At 47.1% G+C, this 22,110-nt stretch overlaps 2 protein-coding genes and 1 long non-coding RNA gene across 5 annotated transcripts in view; 2 read left to right on the forward strand and 1 right to left on the reverse strand.

The window, feature by feature from the left end:
- The window catches only part of ranbp10 (RAN binding protein 10), a 27,032-nt gene extending 7,712 nt beyond the window's left edge, over positions 1–19,320 (forward strand). The window contains exons 4-15 of one of the 2 annotated variants that reach the window (XM_088613559.1): positions 7,072–7,239; positions 7,394–7,416; positions 8,915–9,099; positions 10,083–10,195; positions 10,563–10,671; positions 11,906–12,054; positions 12,669–12,855; positions 13,581–13,717; positions 14,140–14,285; positions 14,625–14,736; positions 15,232–15,373; positions 16,066–19,320. In XM_088613559.1, coding sequence (XP_088469685.1) covers positions 7,072–7,239; positions 7,394–7,416; positions 8,915–9,099; positions 10,083–10,195; positions 10,563–10,671; positions 11,906–12,054; positions 12,669–12,855; positions 13,581–13,717; positions 14,140–14,285; positions 14,625–14,736; positions 15,232–15,362 — 1,460 coding nt within the window. In that variant the 3' untranslated portion in view covers positions 15,363–15,373; positions 16,066–19,320. Of the gene's footprint in view, positions 1–7,071; positions 7,240–7,393; positions 7,417–8,914; positions 9,100–10,082; positions 10,196–10,562; positions 10,672–11,905; positions 12,055–12,662; positions 12,856–13,580; positions 13,718–14,139; positions 14,286–14,624; positions 14,737–15,231; positions 15,374–16,065 lie in introns of both variants that reach the window. The other variant, XM_088613558.1, reaches the window with a different exon arrangement.
- LOC148644578 (uncharacterized) overlaps positions 19,095–22,110 on the reverse strand; it is a 3,245-nt gene continuing 229 nt past the window's right edge. Inside the window, exon 2 of the long non-coding RNA XR_015928631.1 lies at positions 19,095–21,848. This is a non-coding gene — a long non-coding RNA (uncharacterized LOC148644578). The remainder of the gene's footprint in view (positions 21,849–22,110) is intronic.
- The window catches only part of gfod2 (glucose-fructose oxidoreductase domain containing 2), a 14,136-nt gene continuing 12,963 nt past the window's right edge, over positions 20,938–22,110 (forward strand). Inside the window, exon 1 of one of the 2 annotated variants that reach the window (XM_088613560.1) lies at positions 20,938–21,422. The gene's annotated coding sequence lies outside the window, so the exon portion shown is untranslated. The remainder of the gene's footprint in view (positions 21,423–22,110) is intronic. The other variant, XM_088613561.1, reaches the window with a different exon arrangement.

Consider the following 22,110-nt stretch of genomic DNA (forward strand, 5'->3'; position numbering starts at 1 on the left):
CACTGTACTAGGCTCTGTGCTGCTCACTTGCTCTCAGATCAGAGAGGACTCTTTCACCGCCACTGTTCCCTCCCTGTATTTCCACAAACCAGCTTTTTTGATGTTTGTCTGGCGAGAGTTCCAGCAAGAGCATAACCATGCCTGATTGGCCAGCGTTCTGACGGGCCCTTGGATTTTTCTGTGTATTGTGTCCGATTTTGTGCACTTGCCTAGAGGGGTTGATTTGTCAGGTGTTGTCTGCATCACTGAGTTTTTGTTTCCCCATGCTTTTGAAAGTCAGCGCTATTCTCTGCGAGTGGGGTAAAGTGGTTTCCAGTGAGATCTCAGTTGACCCAGAGGTCAGGAGCGCACAGTTGCCGCTCTGTGCAGCCGCTAAGAGAAGCTTCAGGAAAAGCCCATCGAGGACTGGAGTGCAGCCTGTGTGTCTTGTGTTGCGATTCTGCAGAGTGCTGTTCAGCCCCCACTTGAGCTGAATCTGAACGGGGGAGGGGGAGTCTGAACACTGCCACGAGCCAATGTTGGTTGCATTAAAAACTGGGTTTTGCTTTATTAATAGTTTTTCCATTATTTCCCAGGACAGCAGCTAGATTTAAGTGATGAAATTGGCTGGAGCACAAGTGGTGTGAGAATGCCAATTGCTCTCTTCAGGTGGTAACTGGGGTCCTAGTTCACTAAGGCAGTGTGTCCCTGGAGCGGGTGTCGGGCCTTTCCTTACTAGAGAGCCAGCTGACCTGTCGTGTCCACTCTCAGGGTTAAGTGTTAAAGGGGAACTCCAGCCCCAATTTGTCAGACCGGTTATTAAATCGTGGTAACACAAAAAATTCATTGACATTATAGAATAAAATATAAATGTTGAATTAAGAGCAAAATCGTGAACTTTGTTAAAGGACTCTAAGTCGCCATGTATATGCAACTCGCCTTCAAGCTCCCACGAATTGCCATGAGATGCTGCCCTTCCCACTCGCTAGTCACTATAATGACTATTTCTGACCATAAGACAGGTTATACAGCAGATCCTTCACCACAGAAGTGTTCCAATGTGATCCGCAGGCACCGTTAACAAGTATAAGTATATGTCGGCAAAACTATCTTGAAATCAAGACCAATATTTCTATTGCATTGAAAGAGATGTATTCACAAGCATGCTTGTTTACAATGTCATAAGGCCGCATCACATTACTGGAGGTTTTGTTGCTTCGTTCTGAGTCACAGTACATGGCTCTGAGCTTTACCTGGATATTTTGTCTACTTTTACATTTTACTTTAATTGTGGTTTGAAACGCCATCCTGATTCTTTGTAACTCGGAAATATAAAAAATAGCCTTGCCATTCCCCTGTAAACTCTGCAGCACTGCACCCTGCTGCAGGGGCAGAGCCTGGGAGCAGGCACTGGATGCATGAGAATTCTGCCCAGCTCGTTGTAATGTGATGGTCGAAAATTTGCATAGCAGAACAAAAGAGATAAAGAACAGTTCATCCCCCAAGAAAAGGACTCCGACAAGCATCCTGTTTGCATTGTTCTTAGGAGTACGTTAGGTGCAAACTGCAGAAAATCAGTCTGGGTGGGACTAACATCTTTTTTGGGAAGCACAGCATACAGACACCCCATAATCACAAATGTTTAGCCCACTTAGTGCATCATTAATGCCAAAGGTTTCACCCCAGTGCAACAAATAGCACATTTTTTTTCACCTTGATTGTGCTGCCATGTCACATGCAGTGTGCTACAGGTTGCCTGTGTGAGATTTCTAGCGATCTGTGCCTGGAGATTGAGTGGGAGTGTGTGGGTTGGAGGGGTTGTGGAAAGACGACTGTGTTTCTCTCTTTGTCGTGACCTCTGCCCACCACCGTCTGGAGGGCTGTCTGCTGGGAGCCCTGTGGCTGACAAGGTTCTGTGTAGACCTGCTCTGGAGTAGAGCTGATAAATAACTGTGTCGGAGCCTCCCCAGGAGGAAATCGGAGATCCCTATGGATAGCGCTGCTCATCAGTCACTGCAGAGAAGGCTCTGGGACAGGGTGATCCTGTCGTTCTGCAGTTCAATTGGCTTTCTGTGGAAAGGTCCATAAATAAACGCTTGCAAAGACAGATCCATAGACAAGAGGCCCTGTGAACGGTGTCAGAGAGAACACCTCTCATCTGTAATCGATACACTTTGGAACAGTTTGTCCTTCTCCAGCAGGGGTATTGTCTTATCCCCAGTGCACCACAATTAACCATTAACTTCCTGTACAACGGAATTCTCCGTGCTGCACGTCCGTTTCTGAAGTCTCATTCTTAGCTGATTTCTTATGGAAGATAGCATTGGCATTGTTATAAATTATACCACAATTTGCTTTTAGTTATTTTAGTCAGTTCCATGCGGGTAAAAAACCCACAAAAAAGACAAGTACATTAGCCTGGAAAGGACAAAAGGTTATCTTGAATGTTTTGTTTCCTGTATTTTATTAAGTCTGTAAGGAAACCATTAGTTTTATACTATAGCCTGTTAGAACTAGCTCATAATTAAGGAAAAATCTCCACGTTGCTTCATACGCAGGTTGTAGACATAAACAAATATGCCAAGGCCCCCCAGACACGGATAAATCAAAGACGTTAATCCAGGCTCATACGATCCGAAAACCAGGTCCTCTTCTGGGACTCACACTGCTGTGCAGAAGTCTTTGACGTGATCGGGAGTTACCCTTCAAATCCTTCCCTGAAGTTTAACAACTTTAACCATTAGTGCTACAGCTTAGAAGACACACAGCTTGTCATTTAGCAAATCCTAATGCACACTGATCAGCCTCTTGAAAAACGTGATGAAATGAACTCAAGGTAATATATGCAGGAGCAGCCTACAGAAGGGTTGTAGTAGCCAATCCATCACGTTTACCGATCAGATCTAAATGTCGCCTTGTTGGATGTTCCTCATCAGTGACCTCATTTGTTCCACTGTACGCATCTGTAAAACTAGAAGGCCGCTTGTTAGCTACAAACTGCAGATTTGTCGGGATTAACTGTGACCTTTGACAAAATAACTACAATCTCAGTGCAAGATTGCCACAGAACTCTTTGCACATCAAGAAGAAAAGCAAAGAGTGTAGAAGTCGGAAGATGGGGGGGAAAAAAATGTCTGAGCTGTCTGAAAGATGCAGGTGCGAAGAGTTAGCTGCTTCTCTCCTGTTCCTCTTCCTCAATGCCCCTCCCCCCATCAGAAAGTCCGCAGTCAGCTATGTGGTGCCCCCTTATCTCTCCGGCCTGTCAACCATAAACATGGGCGTGGATGTGGATCTTCAAGCTCGCACTCATCCAAAGAGCTTAAAATTCAAAGAGCTTTATTGCCTTGACCGATGAATTACAGTGTTGCCAAAGCAGTGGCAATGAGATTTACAACAATAACATTTAGGTGTTGGAGAGGCTCAGTCCTTGTTCCTCAGGCTGTTATAGAAGATCACACACTGGGCTCTGCTGAGTTTCCATCTTCCTCCCCCGGCAGGATTGATCACTGGTCCGATTCTGGAGGGTGTGGGAATTCTGGGATTAGATTTGTTATTTTGAGGAAGCATGCTTGTCTAATCCCAGAGTGTTTCTTGCAGTGCAGCTGTGTCCCTGATCCTCTCTCTCTCTAGATCAGGGGGAGGTGTGGAACCGGAGTCCCACAGAACAAGTCTGTGCTTGTCTCGAGAAAGCCGCTCAGAACAGGGGGGCTCTTTCCTCACAGCCTTGTTTTCAGTTGTCATCCTTTGCTGAGACATTGTAACTCACAAAGCGGGCCATTTCACTAGCTGTACGTGAGCCAGACTGTTGGGTCATGAGGTGCTATCCTGTGGACAGGTTTGCTGCCAAACACTCCCAGACAAGGCCATGAAGCAGTTTCTGTTCTGGTTTAATTAGGTGAATTTAGAAGTGTCCCAAACTGCTTTTAAGAAGAGCCCCATATCCTGCACCACCAAGTGCGGCATCCAGATGGTGGGCTTTCTGCAGCAGATCACAGGACAGCAGATCAGGAGGAGATGTGAGAAGCTGCTTCACCATTTGAACTGACATTTAGGCCAGATTGTGCAAGCCCTGAGTGCCATTCGGCTGGGACACCACGGTTAGCTCCCCTACTCTCAACAAAGAGCAGTCGGGACTCGAATTCAGTGTCTCATCTGAAGGAGAGCACACCCCATAGCACTGTCGCCACTGGGGCATTGGTGTGAATACTGTGCTCCAAATGGAATAGTGCCACCTAGCCACTCACACCATCTGTTTTAATAATGTATAGCTACATGCACCTTTTCCTCACTTAAATAATTACTCCTAATCACTCCATAATGCTAATGAACTTGAGCAGTGTCAGGAGCTGGCTGTGAGCAGTGTTATTAAAGGTCTTTGATTTAAACAGTTCTTTTGGCAGGCATTTGGAGGAATTGTAGCTTTCTGGGACTTTGACCGCAGCTGGAGCAGTGTGTACTCACTGTAGCCTGCACAGATGGGACGGTTTTCTCAACCTATTAACTGACTGGTCCAGAGTCTGCCTGACCTGGAATCAGAGAGTGTTATTCATCCTTGTGATCTTCTTGTGTGCCTTTGAGTGATCCAAGAAGCATGCATCTTCCAGCTCACAACTGTGGCTGTATTATGGGACCCACTGTGAAATTAGAGGGATATTTTTAACAGCTGCAGCACCAGAGGTTAAGACAATGTTAGAAAGCCTACACATACAAGTATACCATGCTGCAGAAACCGGCCCTGAAGGCCGGTCATCGTATTCATGAGTCTTGTGACCTGCGCGGTCTAACGTCTGGGGCTAGTTGCTTATCTCAGAATTGATACCAGGGGAAAGCCTGAGGCTCTGACAGGCACAAGGTCAAGGCCAAGACTGTATCACACAGTGGAAATAAACAAGCAATTAAAATGGTTGTAAATTGTCTGTTAAACAGGCTGACAGCTTTGTTTTCCCTTCTTCCCTTGCTTGGCTGACTCTTCCAAGGCACTTGGTGTGTGGGGTTTTAGTGTCTGTGCAGGTACTTGCAGGTATTGGTCACTGGAACAGCCTTGTTAGGAAGAGACAGGCTTTTTCCTTCTCAGTGGCAGTGGAGGTGCAAAGTGAGGTGAGACAAACAAGGCTATATATCATTGACTCGGCCCCATCCTAAAGGAATTGGGTTCACTCGAGTTCAGTCGAGTTGTTTTGTAAAACGGGGAAATTGTCAAATGCTTTTTGGGCAGGAAAGATGCTGTTCGAGATCCGTCTCTGCCCTCGGAGGCTTTCCTGTCCCACAGTGGAAGCTGGCCCTTTTCGGTGCGCTCAGTGGAAAATCTGTTGCACAGGGCCTGAGGAGCAATCTCGCAGCCTGCGATACAGTAGCGATCGGCCCATGCAGTGCCCTGCATTCAAACTCGACCCATTTGTTGTGACTGTTTTGTTTTTGTAGTGACTCAAACCAGAGATTAGGTATTGTGCTATGAAGGGATTCGGCTTTCCTGTTAGTCAGTCCCCTCGATTTTGTGAGGAGGTGTTACGGGGGGGGAATCTAAAAACCTCCTGTATTTCTGATTGCTGTCACCGAGGTGTAAAATATAACCCAGCCTTAGCTGCTTTTAAAAACATACTGTGCTTCAGCCCAGTAAAAAGTGTCACTTTCTGGTTCACATTGCCAGTTCAATTCAGTTCAGTTTATTTTGATATAGTACTTTTCACAACAAGGTTGCCCCAAGGCGTTTAACAGTTCACATTGAAATCTTCCTTTCAGAGCTGCTGTTGCACGACATTTGGGTACTGATGACGTGAGGCCTTATCCTGTAAGGAACGCCTCTTAAGTTTTAGGAATAACTTGGCAATTTTGGGGGATTTTCCTAGTTTCACTGCATGTTTTCAAGACCCTGTTCTTGTGGCGGCTCAAGCATGCACTCAGCCACCTGGACTCTCTCCGTGTGCTGCCGTGCGCTGGAGTGTGCGAGTGCCCAAGCGACGTAACCAATCACGAGACTGTGGCGCGATGAGGGCAGCAGGCCCTCTGTCAGTGCGGGAAGCCGTAGCGGAGCGAGACAGATGTCGAAATGTTGGGAACCAGACACAAGTTCAGCTCAGCGTTTCTCGCCCCTCTCCCGCTCCTCTGCTGTGCATGCTGGGGCTGTGCTGGGTGCTGGAGGAGACTAATTTGGTCAGGAGATATATTTAGTCTTGGCCTGTTTGCACGGGGCTGGTGTAACGTGACACTTTGCAGTGTGCAGGACCGGGGCCTGCCTGGCTGAAAGCAGCAACGCGGTCCTGCAGACACATCGAAGAGGCAAAGGAAATTCTCTTTGGCACTCTTCCCAGCAGGCTCCTCCTGGGCCTGACCAGCCTGCGTCCATCTGAGCAGCCTGTGGTAACAGCTGGAGGCCCTGCAGGCAGTGCACACACCTTCTTATTAAACGATCCTGGCTTTTAATGAATAGGCATGAGAAATGTAGTAACTGGTCTTCTTTAACAGCTCTCGTACCATTAACTTAACAGTGAAACACAAATCTGCTAACTACCATTTTATATGACTTTATTTAAGATTTATCTATGAAAGATACCTACATCTACCAACAGTGACACACAAACCTATGGGAAATAGTGGAATCTACTGTATGTGCAAGTGCTGTGTGGAAGAGGACACTTGTTTACACAAAGGGGTGTGGGGGTGTGGATCAGGTTACCTGGCCAGGTTGCTGAAGCCGATACCCTGGTTTCTTTCAAGAAGCGGGCTGAATGAGATCTGTCAATTAACTACTGACTGACAAATGGGTTAGATAGGCTAAAGGGTCTTCATAGACATAGTTCCACAGCTGAACACCTCAGCGATCCGTGGTGTTGAGTTTTTATAATCAGTTTTATTTTTGCATTTTGGCGTCTGAGTTTAAATCTTAAAGTTATAGCACATTCTTCTGTTCTAGTGGCTGTTTCCACAGTCTAAAATGTTTCTGCTAGACCCAGCTGAATCGGCACCATTCTGCTTAAACTTCTGGCTGACCCGAACTTGAGATAAGACACTTTAAAAACTGCTGAATTTGTTTGCGAGGTACGTTTACTTGTCGCAGGTACAGTATTTGTTTTCCTTTCCTTTTTGCTGCCACAGGTTGGGATAAACACTCGTATGGTTACCATGGAGATGATGGACACTCCTTCTGCTCATCAGGGACTGGCCAACCGTACGGCCCCACCTTCACAACGGGCGATGTGATTGGCTGCTGCGTCAACCTCATCAACAACACCTGTTTCTACACCAAGAACGGGCACAGTCTAGGTGGGTGATGCTTAATGTGCCATTTGTGCAATTACATTGTTCCTTGTGAAATGGAAAATGGACATCTTAAAAAAAAAAATAGCTGTATGTGTTTTTCTGATGACTGATGATGTGAAGCAGCCAGAACTAATTCACACTCTCATATGTTTTACAGGTATAGCATTCACAGACCTTCCTGTAAGTATTGCTGACTTTTTCAATACATCCTTCATTCTTCTATGAATCACTAAATTTTATTTTTTAGAGAGCTTTTAACGTTATCACACTCTAAAGCAGTGGCAGGTCTTAGATATTGAAAGCCTGGGTTTAGCTTCAAAATACCAGCCTGATTTGTTAAGAGAGACTGTTAGAATTAATCACAGAATTATTTGCAAATGGACGTTTTTTCTTTTGCTTCGTGACACCTCTCGTAGGCACTGAGTCTGCTTGCCCTACACAGTAAACCCGATTCCTGAATGCAGGCTGAGTTCTATGATCCAGGTGTCACGGGTTCGAGCCTGGGCATGGCCAGTCGATTGTGACTGGAATTCCCTGAGCAGCAGCACACAATGGGTTAAGTTCCGCACAGGGAGCAGTTGTAATGAATCGGCAGGGCTCTCTCAGCTCCCAGTAGCACGGCGACCCCTGGGCGACCTCTGGGGTGCTGTCGGCAGGGGGTGCATCTCTCCTCCGGTCGCAGAGCAGCGCAGGTTAAAAACCAGACCAGGGGGGCAGGCCGTGTGCCCCATCTGGCAACAAGCGTGTTGGGAGAGTCTGCCTGCACTCCCTTCCTCGGTGTCCCAGTGAGCCGACATGAGATGCACTCGCAGCTGACGAATCCAGATCAGGAGGACCTGAATTTGAAGGGGAGCTGCAATGCAATTTTCATGTTTCAGGGTTAGAAAGCATCAGCATTGATGAGAGGATTTCAAACCGCAATAAAAATCAAATGTACACGGTAACTTGTAGAATCTCCAGTTTGCATCACAACGTAGACGACATTTCCAGGTGTGCTCAGTGCCATGTTCTGTGATTCAGAACGAGGCAACAAAGCTTCTGGTGACGTGGAGCGGCCTAATGACATTGTAAACAAGCGGGCTTCCGAATACCGCTCTTTTAATTCAATAGGAATACTGCTCTCCACTTCCAGACGGTTTTTGCCGACAAATACTACTTGTTAAATCTGGCAGCTGGTCACATTGGAACATTTCTGTGGTGAAATGTCTGCTGCTTAACCTGTACTTATTCACCTGTGCCTCAGATTAGTCAATACAGAGACTAGTGAGCGCGAAGGGCCGCTTCACATTGCAGTGAGCCAGCTCGGACTTGCCCATGGCGAGACCAGTGCTTTGCCACAACATGGCGACTTACACTTCATTCATAAAGATCACGATTTTGTGCTTAATGCGCAATTTCTAATTTTGTTTTTTCTATAATGTCAATTAATTTATTTTGTTATCCAGATTTAATAACCAGTCTGAGAAATTGGGACTGCAGCTCCCCTTTTAAAGTCTAAATAAAAAAAGGTTCCATGCTTGGCTGACTTGAGCATGGAGTCAGGTTAAAAGCTATCAGTGATATGCATCGCTCCGACGCAGGGCCAAGAGTCACTGAGCGCGGTCTTGGGGTTGTGGGATCACCGCCGGTGCATGACAGGGCGTCTTATCGTTGTGCCCCCTCCCTCCGCCCCTCCCAGCCCAATCTGTACCCAACGGTGGGCCTGCAGACGCCTGGCGAGATCGTGGACGCCAACTTCGGGCAGCAGCCCTTCGTGTTCGACATTGAGGACTACATGAGCGAGTGGAGAGCCAAGATCCACAGCATGATCGCGCGCTTCCCCATCGGAGAGAGGCTGGGCGAGTGGCAAACCGTGCTGCAGAAGTAAGAGACCGCAGACAGTGGGCGCTCTGACCTTCTTTCCTTTGTGCCTTGGAACAGCTTCACGTCCGGTTGTTTTTTTAGCTTAAGATGTTTAGAAGGAAAGATGAGTTGTAATAAAAGTACAAATATAGTAAAGGTATAGTTGAGTAACTCTAATGCTAGTTATGCTGTGCATTCACTGTGTTTGGGCCCCTTAATGTAGTGATTTAGTGTCATTTTGCACAGCAATAATTTAGATGTTGTTCTAATTTGTGTATTATGCTGTCAGTGATGGACTGGCTAAGACTCTGAGTACTGTACTTAGATTGCTAATTTTATCAAAGTAGTTCAAGTCTGAGGTGGACTTGAGGAAAAGAAGGAAAAAGCCTTTTTGCATATGATAATAAGGGAATTTCGGAAAGGATAATAAACTTTATTTCATATAGCGCCTTAAAAGTGGCTGCTCAAAGCACTTTACACACATTTAGAGGAGATATTGGATGTAGGAAAGCCGAAGGGGGTCACAGAACCAGATAAGGATCTGTGCCTGTGGCTGGAAGGTTGCCGGTTCAAATCCTGCAGCTGGCAGAGGAATCCCTCTCCGTTGGGCCCCTGAGCAAGGCCCTTAACCCCAACTGCTCCAGGGGTGCCGTACAATGGCTGACCCTGTGCTCTGACCCCAGGCTCTCTCCCTGTCTGTGTGTCTGTGTGTCTCATGGAGAGCAAGCTGGGGTCTGTGAAAAGATCATTCCTAATGCAAGAAATTGTAAAGGGTTAATAAAGTGATGTTGTTATTATTATTATTATTATTATTATTATTATTATTATTATTATTATTATTATTATTATAAAAGACCTTCTAAAGTAGAAGAAGAGAAATACAGTGAATTAATACAACAATTCCTGGTAATCTGTTAAAGCAATTTGTTGTAAGTGCGTTTCTGTGCCATTCATCCACAGTTCTGCTTTCATTTTAATGACACTGCTTCTTCGTGTTCTCCCAGTATGGTGTCTAGCTACCTGGTGCATCATGGGTACTGTGCTACAGCTACTGCCTTTGCGCGGGCCACAGAAACCATGATTCAAGAGGAGCAGTCTTCAATAAAGAACAGACAGAGTAAGACTCCCACGCACCCACCTTCAACTGCGCTGTCTGACAGGCCTCTGTTATGCTTCCTGTCAGCCGTCGGTGGAGACGGCACCACCGAGTTTCCTGACTGTACTCACTGTTCAACTCTCTGACTTGCATTGGGACAGAAAAGAAAATGCTGCATTAACGATATGTGAACAAAACTATGAAAACTTATGTTTTTTTGTTGTTCATTGAAATGTCCTGAACAGCGACTGCTTGTTCACTTTGATCATCTGTGTTAACTGGATTATCCATCCCAGTAGCTCTTCCTGGTGTGGCAGGGTGTGCTGCTCACTGTGGAGGAGTGACTGCTCTACTCTGACCTGTGCTCTTTTTTTTTTTTGCTTTACAGGAATACAGAAGTTAGTATTAGCGGGCAGGGTTGGAGAAGCCATAGAGGCGACACAACAGCTGTATCCCGGACTTTTAGAGCACAACCCTAATTTACTATTCATGTTAAAGTAAGTCTCACAATTCCCCGTATTGCGCGGTTTTGTAAAGCACACAGACCAAAGTTATTGACTGAAAAGTGGCCAAAGGTTTTGGAGCTCAGAGCCGTTATCGGGAAAGCAGCCAAATGGTGAATTTGTGACTGAAGCAACGCTGGGCTGGAATAAAACAAACACAGGGCATGGAAGTGAGTTACAGGGGGACTTTCACAGTTGGGACAATACGAGGAAATGAGGGCCGGCTTCAGAAGCTGCACTTGGTGTGGTTTTAAAAAAAAATTGTTAGTCTTTTTTTTTTTCAGAGTGAGAGAGAACGAAAAGGATAAAGTAGCGTCCAACGGTCGCATCGGACTAGAGCACAGCTGACGTTTTTTATTTAGGCGTGATGGTAAAATGAGCGAAGGAGCAGTCTCCCAGGAGCCCCCGGGCCCGGTAGGGGGCCTGTGGGCCAGGGCCGGGGCGGAGCAGCATTTCTGCCCTCTCCGAACCGCAAGATTACAGCAGATGTCCCAGCCTGATCAAGGCTGGTCTCAGACCCTAGGGCCCTACCGAGTGAGGCTCCCTCCCTTCAAAAGACGTTTTCCTCAGAATTAAACTTGGGCGAAGCAACAGTGGGAGCAATCCCAGCTGCACTGAGAGCGCCGTGATGGATATTCTTGCACCTGGGGATCGCGTTACTTACTGGAGCCCTTCTGAAAAGGAAGGCAGAAAATTAGAGGAAAGCCTCATGGAAGCCTTAGTAATTTAGAAAACCCAGAACACATGGAAAGAGTTTGCCTTTTGAATGAATTGTGTTGAGTGGTGGCTTGAAGTAGTGTTTGTGCATCTGGTTTGAAAACGCCGTCTCGAGTTACAGTATGTGTGCAAGCCCAGTTAACTTGTCAGATTAATTTGTGGGCGCCTCCGAGCATGTACGACAAGCTTGATTAATTTTACAGCTTTCATCTTCTACTGCTTTTTTGGACTCATTTCAAATTAGGATATAATGACATATTACCATCAGTAATGAAAAGTACAGTAATTGTTTCCTTCCTTCCTTTGGTTCGAGGAGGGAGCTCGCGTTTCTGAAACAGAAGCACTTTAATTTGAGAGTTTCTGCCAGAAAGTCTGCAGGGGCCGTTCTGTGCGTCTGTACGGAGGTCAGGCCTGCTGTCCTGGGTCAGGGGTCAGGGGTCAGGGGTCAGGGGTCAGCAGGTGGAAAGGGCAGGGCCTGGCGTGAGGCCTCACGGTCCCTGTCGCCCCCCAGGTGCCGGCAGTTTGTGGAGATGGTGAACGGCACGGACAGCGAGGTCCGCTGCTTCAGCAGTCGCTCCCCCAAGTCCCAGGACAGCTACCCCTGCTCGCCCAGCCTGAGCCCACGGCACGGGGCAGCCAACCCACACCTCCACGCCACAGGTACGGCGGCACAGCTCTGGGCCTCTGAGCCCACCTGCCCTTTGCATGGTCGTATTACAGGGGGCAACAGCGAGAGGTCATGTGATTTCTTTCAAACTGGGCACTGCTAGGTTTTTGTCTTTTTTGGGGGGGTCTTCCCAACTGGAACAGGCCAGCTGCTCATCAACTCCTGCAACTCCTGTGTCGACACAAAGGGAATGTGCAGCTGCCAGGGCCTTGTGAGCCCCCGAGGCTGTCTCTTACAGGGCAGTTAGCAATGCGTCTCTCCATACAGCCCCGCAGGATCACAGGGGCTGCTGGGATATTGACTGTGTTGCTGGGTTTTCAAGCAAGGATATCCAGGCCAGCCTGTAGCTGTTGTGGAATTGCAGCCGTAGTCAGTGGAGGGCATAACTCAGGAGATGGGCTCGGCCTGCAACCAAGCAAGTGGAGCTATTGAATGAACCACCGAGGAGCTCCTCAGCTATGTTCTGCTTTGATGCTTGTGTGTTGTGTTGCGAGAGAGACATGGACTGTTCTGTGTGTGTCTAGGGTGTGTCAGTGTGTGTGTTAGCGATTGCTGTGCAGTCTGTGCCCTGTGCCTCATGGACATTTCCTCTTGCTGCCAGGAGCAGACAGTCCTACCTGCAGCAATGGGGTGGCTCCGGGGAAGAGCAAACAGAACCACAGTAAATACCCCGGGCTCAGCTCCACCTCCTCCTCTTCCTCCTCCTCCCCTTCCTCAGTCAACTACTCCGAGTCCAACTCCACAGACTCCACCAAGTCCCAGCCGCACAGCAGCACCAGCAATCAAGAGACAAGGTGAGCAGAGCACATGGGGCCAGTCTGGCTCCTGCAGCTGTCGGCTGGTCAGTGATCCAGATGCCCAGCTGGGGGCTGTGCGAGGTCTCACACTGGCCCTGCAGTGTCGGCTTCAGATTTTCTAAACGTAAGAAAATATGGGAACAGTTGAAAGAGTTGGAATTGAACAACGGTAATTTCCTCTGTGAACAGATTTTTAAGGAAATGTTTTTAATAGATTTACTTAATTTTCTGATGAAATAACTTCAATGAATTAACCTATCTAAATTAGCTTATGCAGTGTAGTGCTTGTGCTATTTTTTTCTGGGAGCAGAATACAACATCATTAGGATTCTAAAATTTGTAAACGAGAGAGCCATCTTTTCAACCAGTGTATATTTGTAAGAGTTCAGAAGCAGGTACAGTGGACTCGTAAGTGGATTTGTAAGCAGTAATATGCTAAATTATGAAGAAAATTCAGAAACTTGCTTGTTCAAAGAAGACTTTCTTGTCTTTTCCATATCTATTGGGATTTTGGAATCGTGACAAAATGAGGAGTATACTTCTGTACTCCCCCTAGTGTTCACTGTGGAGGTTTGCATCGTGTGACCTCTGTCACTAGCTGTTCTGCAAGAATATTCCAGTGGAAGGAACTGCATTTGCTGTTCGATTTCTGTATGAAATAAATGAAAACTTTAAAGGATAACGAGAAAACAAATAGTTGTTTGCACGTCTTTGATTTCCAGTGACAGTGAAATGGAGATCGAGCCTGAGCACTACACCAACGGGGTCCTGGAGAACTCCTCTCGGATAATGAACGGTACCTACAAGCACGAGGAGATCCTGCAGACAGACGAGTCCAGTGTGGGGAACGGCATGGCAGGTGTGCTCTGGTCTTCTATTCAAAGGATAAGGGGCGTAACCATGGTGACCTGTCTACCCTCCACTCGCCTTGAGCAGCCTGACCTGCCTAAAGCTCCCCCTTAATTCAGTTTGTGAAACAGGTTGTCCCTTTCCCCTGATCTGCTGTGTAAGAGGGGCTGCTGCTGCAGAATAGCTGCTGTGTCACCCAGGTGGGGCTGCATTCTGTGATGAAAATTGCAGTATAGTTGCAAGGAAATTATTATTAGTAGTAGAAATACTACTGTTCAGTTAGCAGCTAGAGAGAGGAGGGAGATGGGGTTGGGCCTGTGGCAGAGAAGTGTCCTAAGCTGAGTCAGCTTGAGAAGTGCTCGTCAGGTGACTTGCTTTGCCCTTTTCTTTACCCTTTAACCCTTGACCTCTGCTGTTCCGCCCACTTGCCAGAGGACAGCTGTGCCCCCAGACAGCTCTGCGGAGGCAACCAGGCTGCCACGGAGCGGATGATTCAGTTTGGCCGCGAGCTGCAGGCCCTCAACGAGAAACTGGGCCGGGAATATGGCAAAAACACCACGCACAAGAAGATGCTGCAGGTACGAGTCCGGGCGGCAGCATGGGGGCTCATGGTGGCGCTAGCGAGCAGTGCAGGGGAGAAACACTTCCAAATCCAAGCACCGCCTTCTGTGTGACGCTTGCACACATCGCTAAGACGCTCTGAGTGCACAAAACAGAAGGATTTGTGTGCTGGGAAATCTGTCCGTCCCAGTGATTTTGATCCTGTGTCCTTGTCTGGGCTGTTTAGGCCTGCTGGGAGGACACACCCCACGCTGACGGGGCTCAGTATGTCAGGACAGTGGGCACCTTCGATAGCCGCCACAGGGGCGCGGGTGGAAGTGGGGTTGTGGGCTCTGCAGTGTTGGTCTGTCTTGCAGGATGCGTTCAGCCTGTTGGCGTATTCGGACCCCTGGAACTGCCCGGTGGGGCAGCAGCTGGACCCCATGCAGAGGGAATCCATCTGTTCCGCTCTCAACAGCGCCATCCTGGGTAAGAGCTGGGGCCCAGGCCGCCAACACTGAGCTCCAGAGCCGCGGCTTTGAGTTTCCCTTTCCAGTCCCTGCTCCAGCAGTGCCAGGGACGCCCGTTTTCCCTGGCTGGGGGCCCAGGTGAGACGGCTCGTTGAAGACCCGGAGGGGGGGGGCGTCTGCTCATCAGGGTGGCGACAAGGGAGAGTGAGGACACAGCACAGGTCTGCGGCCCCCACCCCTTCCGCTGTTCCTACCAGCTGGGTTCTCCTTTACATAATCGAACCCTTAGAAGACCTGATGAAAGGGTGAACCGGCGCTCTTTCATGTTCTTCAGGTCCTGAATGCGTAGGAGGTGACTTAACTATTTTAATAGGTAAATCAAGACCTTCAAATTCTGAGCAGAAACAAAAACATGTCAGGATTCAGCAGGGGAAGGAGCTCAGTTGGAAAGAGGGCTGGGGAGCCCTGAAAGAGTCGGGGGTCTATTCAGTCCTGTGCTTCTGCCCCTCCCCAGAGTCCCAGAACCTGCCGAAGCAGCCCCCCCTGATGCTGGCGCTGGGCCAGGCCACCGAGTGTGTCCAGCTGATGGCCCGTGTGCGCTCCGGCTCCTGCTCCTTCGCCAGGATCGACAACTTCTTGCACTAGCGCCAGCTGAGGTGAGCTCCCACAGTCCCACAGCCCCACAATCACCCCATAGTCCCCCCAGAATTCCTCCACAATCACCCCTCAGTCTGATCCCACAGCCCCACAATCACCCCTCAGTCTGATCCCACAGCCCCACAGTCACCCCTCAGTCTGATCCCACAGCCCCACAGTCACCCCTCAGTCTGACCCCACAGCCCCACAATCACCCCTCAGTCTGACCCCACAGCCCCACAGTCACCCCTCAGTCTGATCCCACAGCCCCACAATCACCCCTCAGTCTGATCCCACAGCCCCACAATCACCCCTCAGTCTGATCCCACAGCCCCACAATGCCCCCACAGTCCCAAGAGGGGAAGTTTATAATACTTCTAAAGCAGTCTGGTCTGACTTTCCGGAATGCTCTCTTGTTGCATCTACTGCCATCTACTGTTGCAAGATGATATTGCACCTTGTCACAGTCTTGCCAGCTGGTCCTGAAATTGACCGTCAAATACCCATCTTATTAGAGTTATAATGGGCTTGTATGATGGTTTATGTTCTAAGGTGAAAGGTTTAATGTCTTTGCCATTTTTCCTTTTTATTTTTTAAGCATTTGTGTGCATTGCAGCTGAATGAATAGCTATTACTACCATATTTAATGTTTTACAGGGCGGTTGATTTTGATTGCTTGTACTGTTTTCAGTTATTTTTTGTCTTTTCTCAGGCAATGTACAGGACAGCGTACGAGAGGACTTTCAGTGGCCGAGGAGATCAAGGAGAGCCTGAGTTTGAATTGGTGTGCTGTTTTCCCTTTGGTGGAGTCTTGAAGAGTAGATAAATACAACACAAGAAAGGCTTTTTTAATTTTGTATTATCAGATACAGATTGTGTGACACTATTTAAAGATTAATTATTATTCTGTTTATGTAGTATTTTTTTTTTTAGTTTTTAGTTTGTCATTTGTTGTGCTCATCTTGAAAATCTAGATCCTTTGTTTTTAAGGGCGGAAATGAACCCCCCAGATAACATTTTAAACTGCGGTATGCCCTATTAAAACAGAATAATAAGGTATACATTGTAATTAAACAATACTTTTGTTTCTCAGAACTCAGGTATACATACGCATAGAAATTTAGCATGGAAAGTGGAAGAAAGTCCTTTTGTTTTACCAGCATTGAATTGGTCATCTCCATGCTTACTGTGATTTTAATTTCTTTTCTAACCTTTAGATTGTGGAAAAAGTCAATTATGCTATGTTGACAATTCCTCAGAAAAAAAAATTGCTGTTCATTGATTAAAACAAAGAAAGCTTCCCAGATAAGCCACAAACTTGTCTGCAGTATGTAACACCTGGTGTCTTGTGGAGCACCAGCTGACTTCATGAAGGTTTTTGAATTTGCTGGCTTAATATATTTTAGAGTTCACAATAGTGACTCAAAGGGTTCAGTTCAGGACAATTCCTTTGTATTTTTTTACAAAAAGTGGATTTTGAAGTTCCACAGTCTAATATTGTAGTGATTCAACTACACTAAAGCTTTCTTGAAAGGCTGTTACAGCCCAGTTAGGTATAAGAAATTAGACGCTGCTTTTCTGGCTCCAGTTCGTTTGAGGAATGTAAGGAACATGAGGAATTGTAAAAAAAAATGAAGGAATTTGGTTGGTTGCCCTGTGCCTGCAAAAATCCACATTTTCAGCTGCACAAGCTATTTGTCTCTGCTGTGACGCAGAAATGTAAGTTGACAGTTTGTGTGCGTCTCTTGCACACTTGCTTGTGACTTTCAAGCTGAAAGGTTGCTGAACGTGTGCGCAGGCTCTCTGCACTCAGAGCTGCAAAGTCCGAACTCTGCGCCAGAGGAAAATGAAGGTGCCTGTGTCTGATGAGTTAGCCACTTGTAGTCTAGCACTCGGCGCGAAACAGGCTGACAGTTAAGTTCAGTCGAGGCCTCCCTCCTCGGTCTTGAATATTTAACAATGGGGGTGTGTATCTCACCAGTCGTCCCCTGTTCCAGATGGGGCTCCCCCTTTGGGAGTGCTCACCGTGTGCTCAGCAGCATGCCGCCCCCAGGGGAGCTCAGCGTCCCAGCAGAGCCCCGGCTCACTGGAGTGGCCTCTTTGGAACTTGCTACAGCACCAGGCTAACGCCATCCCAAAAATCACTGCTTTCTAAAAAGTGTGATGACTATTTTTGACGTTAATTCCTCTAATATGTTCTTTGAGCCTGCTTAGCAGGGGGGATATTTAAAAACAAAAGGCCAGATCGATCATATCTCTCCTTGTTATGAACACCATAGCATTGTAGCATTTCAGTTGCTGTGCTGTTTTATGTGTCATCTACCTGGTGTGGAGTGTATGTGAGGTGTGCATAAGGAACATCTATGTTAGCACTCTTTGTTTTTACCCCACACCTTCAGACAGACATGCAGCAGCAGGGGTCTCTGTGGAAATAAGCTTGCATGCACTCTCTTTTACCTTGTAAATACCGTGGCTTTCCCTAAATCCCAAGGGAGAGAGTCCTTCTGAATAGGAGCATGATGACTGTGGAAGAGTCTCAGTTAGACTTATTCTCTATGCAGGCTAGCCTCCCCACCTCTCCAGCATGGCCTAGGAGCCCAATAGGAAATGGCCATGTGATGTCCTGACGGCCAGCCCACATGAACTGAGAGTTTCTGCTGCAATGGCTGTTAAAGAGACAATATCATTTGAACTAATGCATTAATTTTGACCTGGCCACTGTGGATTCAGTGGCTATAAACTCTTTCTTATAAAACATTTTCCTTGAATATTATTAACTGCACAAGTGGTCACAGCCACCAGAGTTTCAAAATGCCAGTTAGGATGGAGTAACCCTGTGTTGAATGTAGCTCAGTAGGGTTTTATTTTTGAATGCTGACGGCCTACATGAGATTTCTCGGACAAGTTGTCTGAAATGCATTGTTTTTGTTTTACCTCGCTCTAACACGAAATGTATAATAAGGCGTATTATGTTTATTTTCTGTTTTGTGTGCATCATATTAAGTGGCAGGCAAAGGGGATTATGCAGACAAGAGACAAGTACAAGCCAGAGGAAGAGGAATGAAAGCACACCCCACCCCCCCACAACCACAACCACATTCACGGTAGTGAGGGCAGGGGTTTAGGGGGTGGAGTTGAACACAAGCCAAACTGCCAAACTGTTCATTTTGGCCCTCTCACTCATTGGTCAGTGCCAGATGATGACCACTACTTCAGAACGGCCCCTGTGATCAGGCTCTCCAGAGGGCCTCTCGGGTTCTTGATCGACTCTTTCAAAAGACAAAAAAACGGAATCTGTTTTTTTAATTGAGTTGTGACATATACAGATGTATATAGTACTTGAATTAAGTCTGTATCCACCCTGCACTCGTAGGTTACTTGATTTATCTAATGTGATACAGGGTGCAGTGGCTGGAGATGCGTTTTTAAAATGTCTGAAGCGAACCGTATTCAGATACCCTGTTTCTGAGTATAAGATCTTTGAACAGAGATGGTTCTCTCACTTTTTTGGAAAGTCTAAAACCTGTTTTAGTCGTACACGCCCTCTGGCAGACCCAAGTACGTTATACTCCTCAATAGCCAGACCGATCGAGCCCCGCCTATCGTCATTTTCACTTGGATCACACTTTATTAGGAAACGTGACTTTTTATTCCTTTAAACTGACAAGAACTTCAGTTGATGCCCCATTGGGATTGAAGGATGGCAATTAAATGGGTAAAATGTCGCAAGCTGTGCACAAGTTTTTTTTTTAATTATAATTTTATTTTTTGAGTTTGATCTTAGTATTTGTGAAATAAGTTACCCTCTACTTAGCATGAACCTTTGAAAACCTTTAAAACAAAAAAAAAGAAAAAAAGAATTATGAAAAAATACCTATGTACTGGAAATATGGTAAAGACAAATATTGTATTCTGTTGTATTTTGACAGAATTATTTTTATTAAAATACACATCCATGTGCAAATTATCCGGTGTCCTGTTCTTTCTTGTTTTATCTCTTGGCTGCCTGCTACAGAGCTTTTCCACTGAGCCATCACTCCTCTGTAGTCTGTAAACTGTCAATGTCTGAGAAAGAACAGGGGTCCGACAGTGACGGCTTTGAAGATCTCAGGGTCAGGCCAGGAGCATATCTGTCTTCTGGACTACATTTTAGTCTAGCTGTTATTGAATAACTTGATTTCTACTCAAGACTTTGGTAATGCCTGTTTTTGCTGTCGGCATACCATTTTTGGTCATTTGTATTTGGCATCTGTTATGAAACAGTAATACATGTGGAGCTTTAGATTAAAACATAGCAAAATTACACCATTTCATACCAAACACAAGTCAAGTCATTATTGCAATGTTCTTAGTGACACACAGTCAGTTGACCCTGGCTGAGAGGTAGCAAGAGTAGCTCTTTTTTCAGACCAAATGGTCTTGGTTCAGAACCCCTATAAAGAAAAAAAAATGATACGTGCTTTTGACGATCATTGTGACAATGCCATCAATTGATAGCATGATATATCACCTCAGTCTTGTCAACTGAAAATCATTCAGTTAAGTCATTACTGAAGCAACCTTGAGCTCTGCTGGAATGCAGACTGGTGCTGAAGTCCAGGGTGTAGGCCTCAAAGCTATGGAAGGATCTGCTGACTGGATCTTTGCTATTTTGGAGAGGAGGAGAGCAGTCCACATTCTGAAATCCAACTTAAGGTCACCATTAATCACACCTTTGTAAAAATCCAGACAAGTCCTAGCCTAGAGCCTCCCCTTGTTTCTGCAGGATTTAAGGGACAGAAAATCACAGCTTCCCCTGCAAGGGATGCTGGGCAATAGCTAGTATTAACAGTGATGGGAATAACAATTCCTTACACTAATTTAGCACTCTTTAAATCCTGAAGGAACCCCAAAGATCTTTGCAAACAAGTGGGGACCTACTACATCCACCACTGAAGGAGAGACCCCACCTGGGAGACACAGGAGCCATTCATCACCAGCAGCCCCACCTGGGAGACGCACAGAGATCGTTCCGAACAAGCAGCCCCATCTGGGAGACGCACAGAGATCGTTCCGAACAAGCAGCCACACAACTGCTGTTCTGTATCGGGTGGATACATAAAACGTAGCTTCACCAGTTGGACGTTCAAGCCCAGACTGGAATCTACCCAGGACACCAGAGGAACACCTCTACTCTTACAAACTGTGCTATGTACTTCTGGCCTACAGTACCTATTCATACAGATGGATGGACTGAAGTAATCGCAGTGAAAACACAGGTTCAAGGATAGGAGCAGTTTATAAAGACCTTGACGTGTATGTTTTTAATCAGTTTCGTAGTACGATGTTATGCCAAGTGCCCCCTATGGGTCACATGAACGAATTCTCGCTGTCTCGTGTATCCTGGAGGAGTGGAAAGAGCAGGATCCCGCAGCAGCCACGAGGAATGTGTTTTTCCATGGTTGAGGAAAGCTTCGTAAAACGTTTCGGCAAACAAAGAAATTCATAGCTACATTTGATCATGTTCAAGTAGGTATCCGCGTCAGCATGCTTAAGCTGCAAATGAGCAAGTAAAGGTGTATTCCAGACACAACGTTGTGTCTCTTTTATTTTCAGAATGGAATCAACCTTTATATTTAATTATGCTTACATCCATGTTTTACACAACATGTTTTTCTTTTTTGGCGGCGTCTGGAGGTATAGCTGTAAGCATCGCTAAATTCCCTTCCACGCATGAAGTAAGACAGTGAAATGAACTGTAAACACGGCTCTTTCACACCCCCGGCAGGGCCGCGCTGCGCAGAAGAGGCGTGTCCGGGGCGCCCTGCGTGCGCAGCCTCGCTCCGTCATGCTGGGAGCGAGCGCACAGGAGCGGCCGGGCTCGGGGCGCAGGAGCCGAAAACAGGAAAACAAAACGGAGGTAACCAAGGCTTTGGTTTCCGTGAACTACCGGGAGCGAAATGGCATCGCTGTGCAACGGCGCTACAGTGTCGGAGGGCTGGGCTGGGCTGCGTGTATGAGGCGAAAGTGAGTCCAGAGGCTGCGGGGCTAAAAGTGCCAGACTGGTCCGACGTTTTCTGCCTGCTGCTGGTGGGTATGGACTCTCTCTTGGGGTGGCGGGGGGGGGCACGCAGGTATCCGCTGGCACAGTCCCGGTTTTGCAAACCCACACACACACACACACAAGACAAAGATGAACGGGTTTTCGAGACGTTTTCGTTGTGCGCTCCTCCGCTCACGCCTCCCGGCGCAGCCCGGCCGGTAGCGCCGCTGTCTGCAGGAGCGCTGAGGCGTGTCGCTCATCCCCCGGCAGGGCGAAGCCTCTCTGGGTCCGTGTGAGAGGCACGGAGCCGCAGCGGGATCGCTGGCCCGGGTGGGTGGGTGGGGGGGGGTACGTGCAGTTGTTTTTGCAAGGGAAACGAGAAAGAGACCGACTGCAGGGGTGACACGGTCCCACTCCGGGCTGGCACCCCCTCTTGCTCTCTGCTTGCTCCGCTGGTTCACGGTCATCCTCTCCTTAGGAACACAGAAAGCGGTTGTGAACATTTCTTTTAAAAAATAATTCACACGCGATTCTCCCATTGTCATAAAAGGGTGGGGGATTTAAAAGATTAAGTCGGTGTTTTGCGTCTTGTCTATCGATTGTGCCGATTGGCGATGCTCAGGCAGAAAGCTGATTGGCGGTGGGGTTTTTTTTTCTCTGCCGGTGGATTCATTCAAATACCAGGGTAATTTTCCGTGTTCGCCGCTTTGCCGTTTCCGTGTCCGTGGTGCTGTG

This window comes from Lepisosteus platostomus, chromosome 20 (genome assembly GCF_059453375.1).
Source record: "Lepisosteus platostomus isolate fLepPlt1 chromosome 20, fLepPlt1.hap1, whole genome shotgun sequence".
Taxonomy (NCBI): Eukaryota; Metazoa; Chordata; class Actinopteri; order Semionotiformes; family Lepisosteidae; genus Lepisosteus; species Lepisosteus platostomus.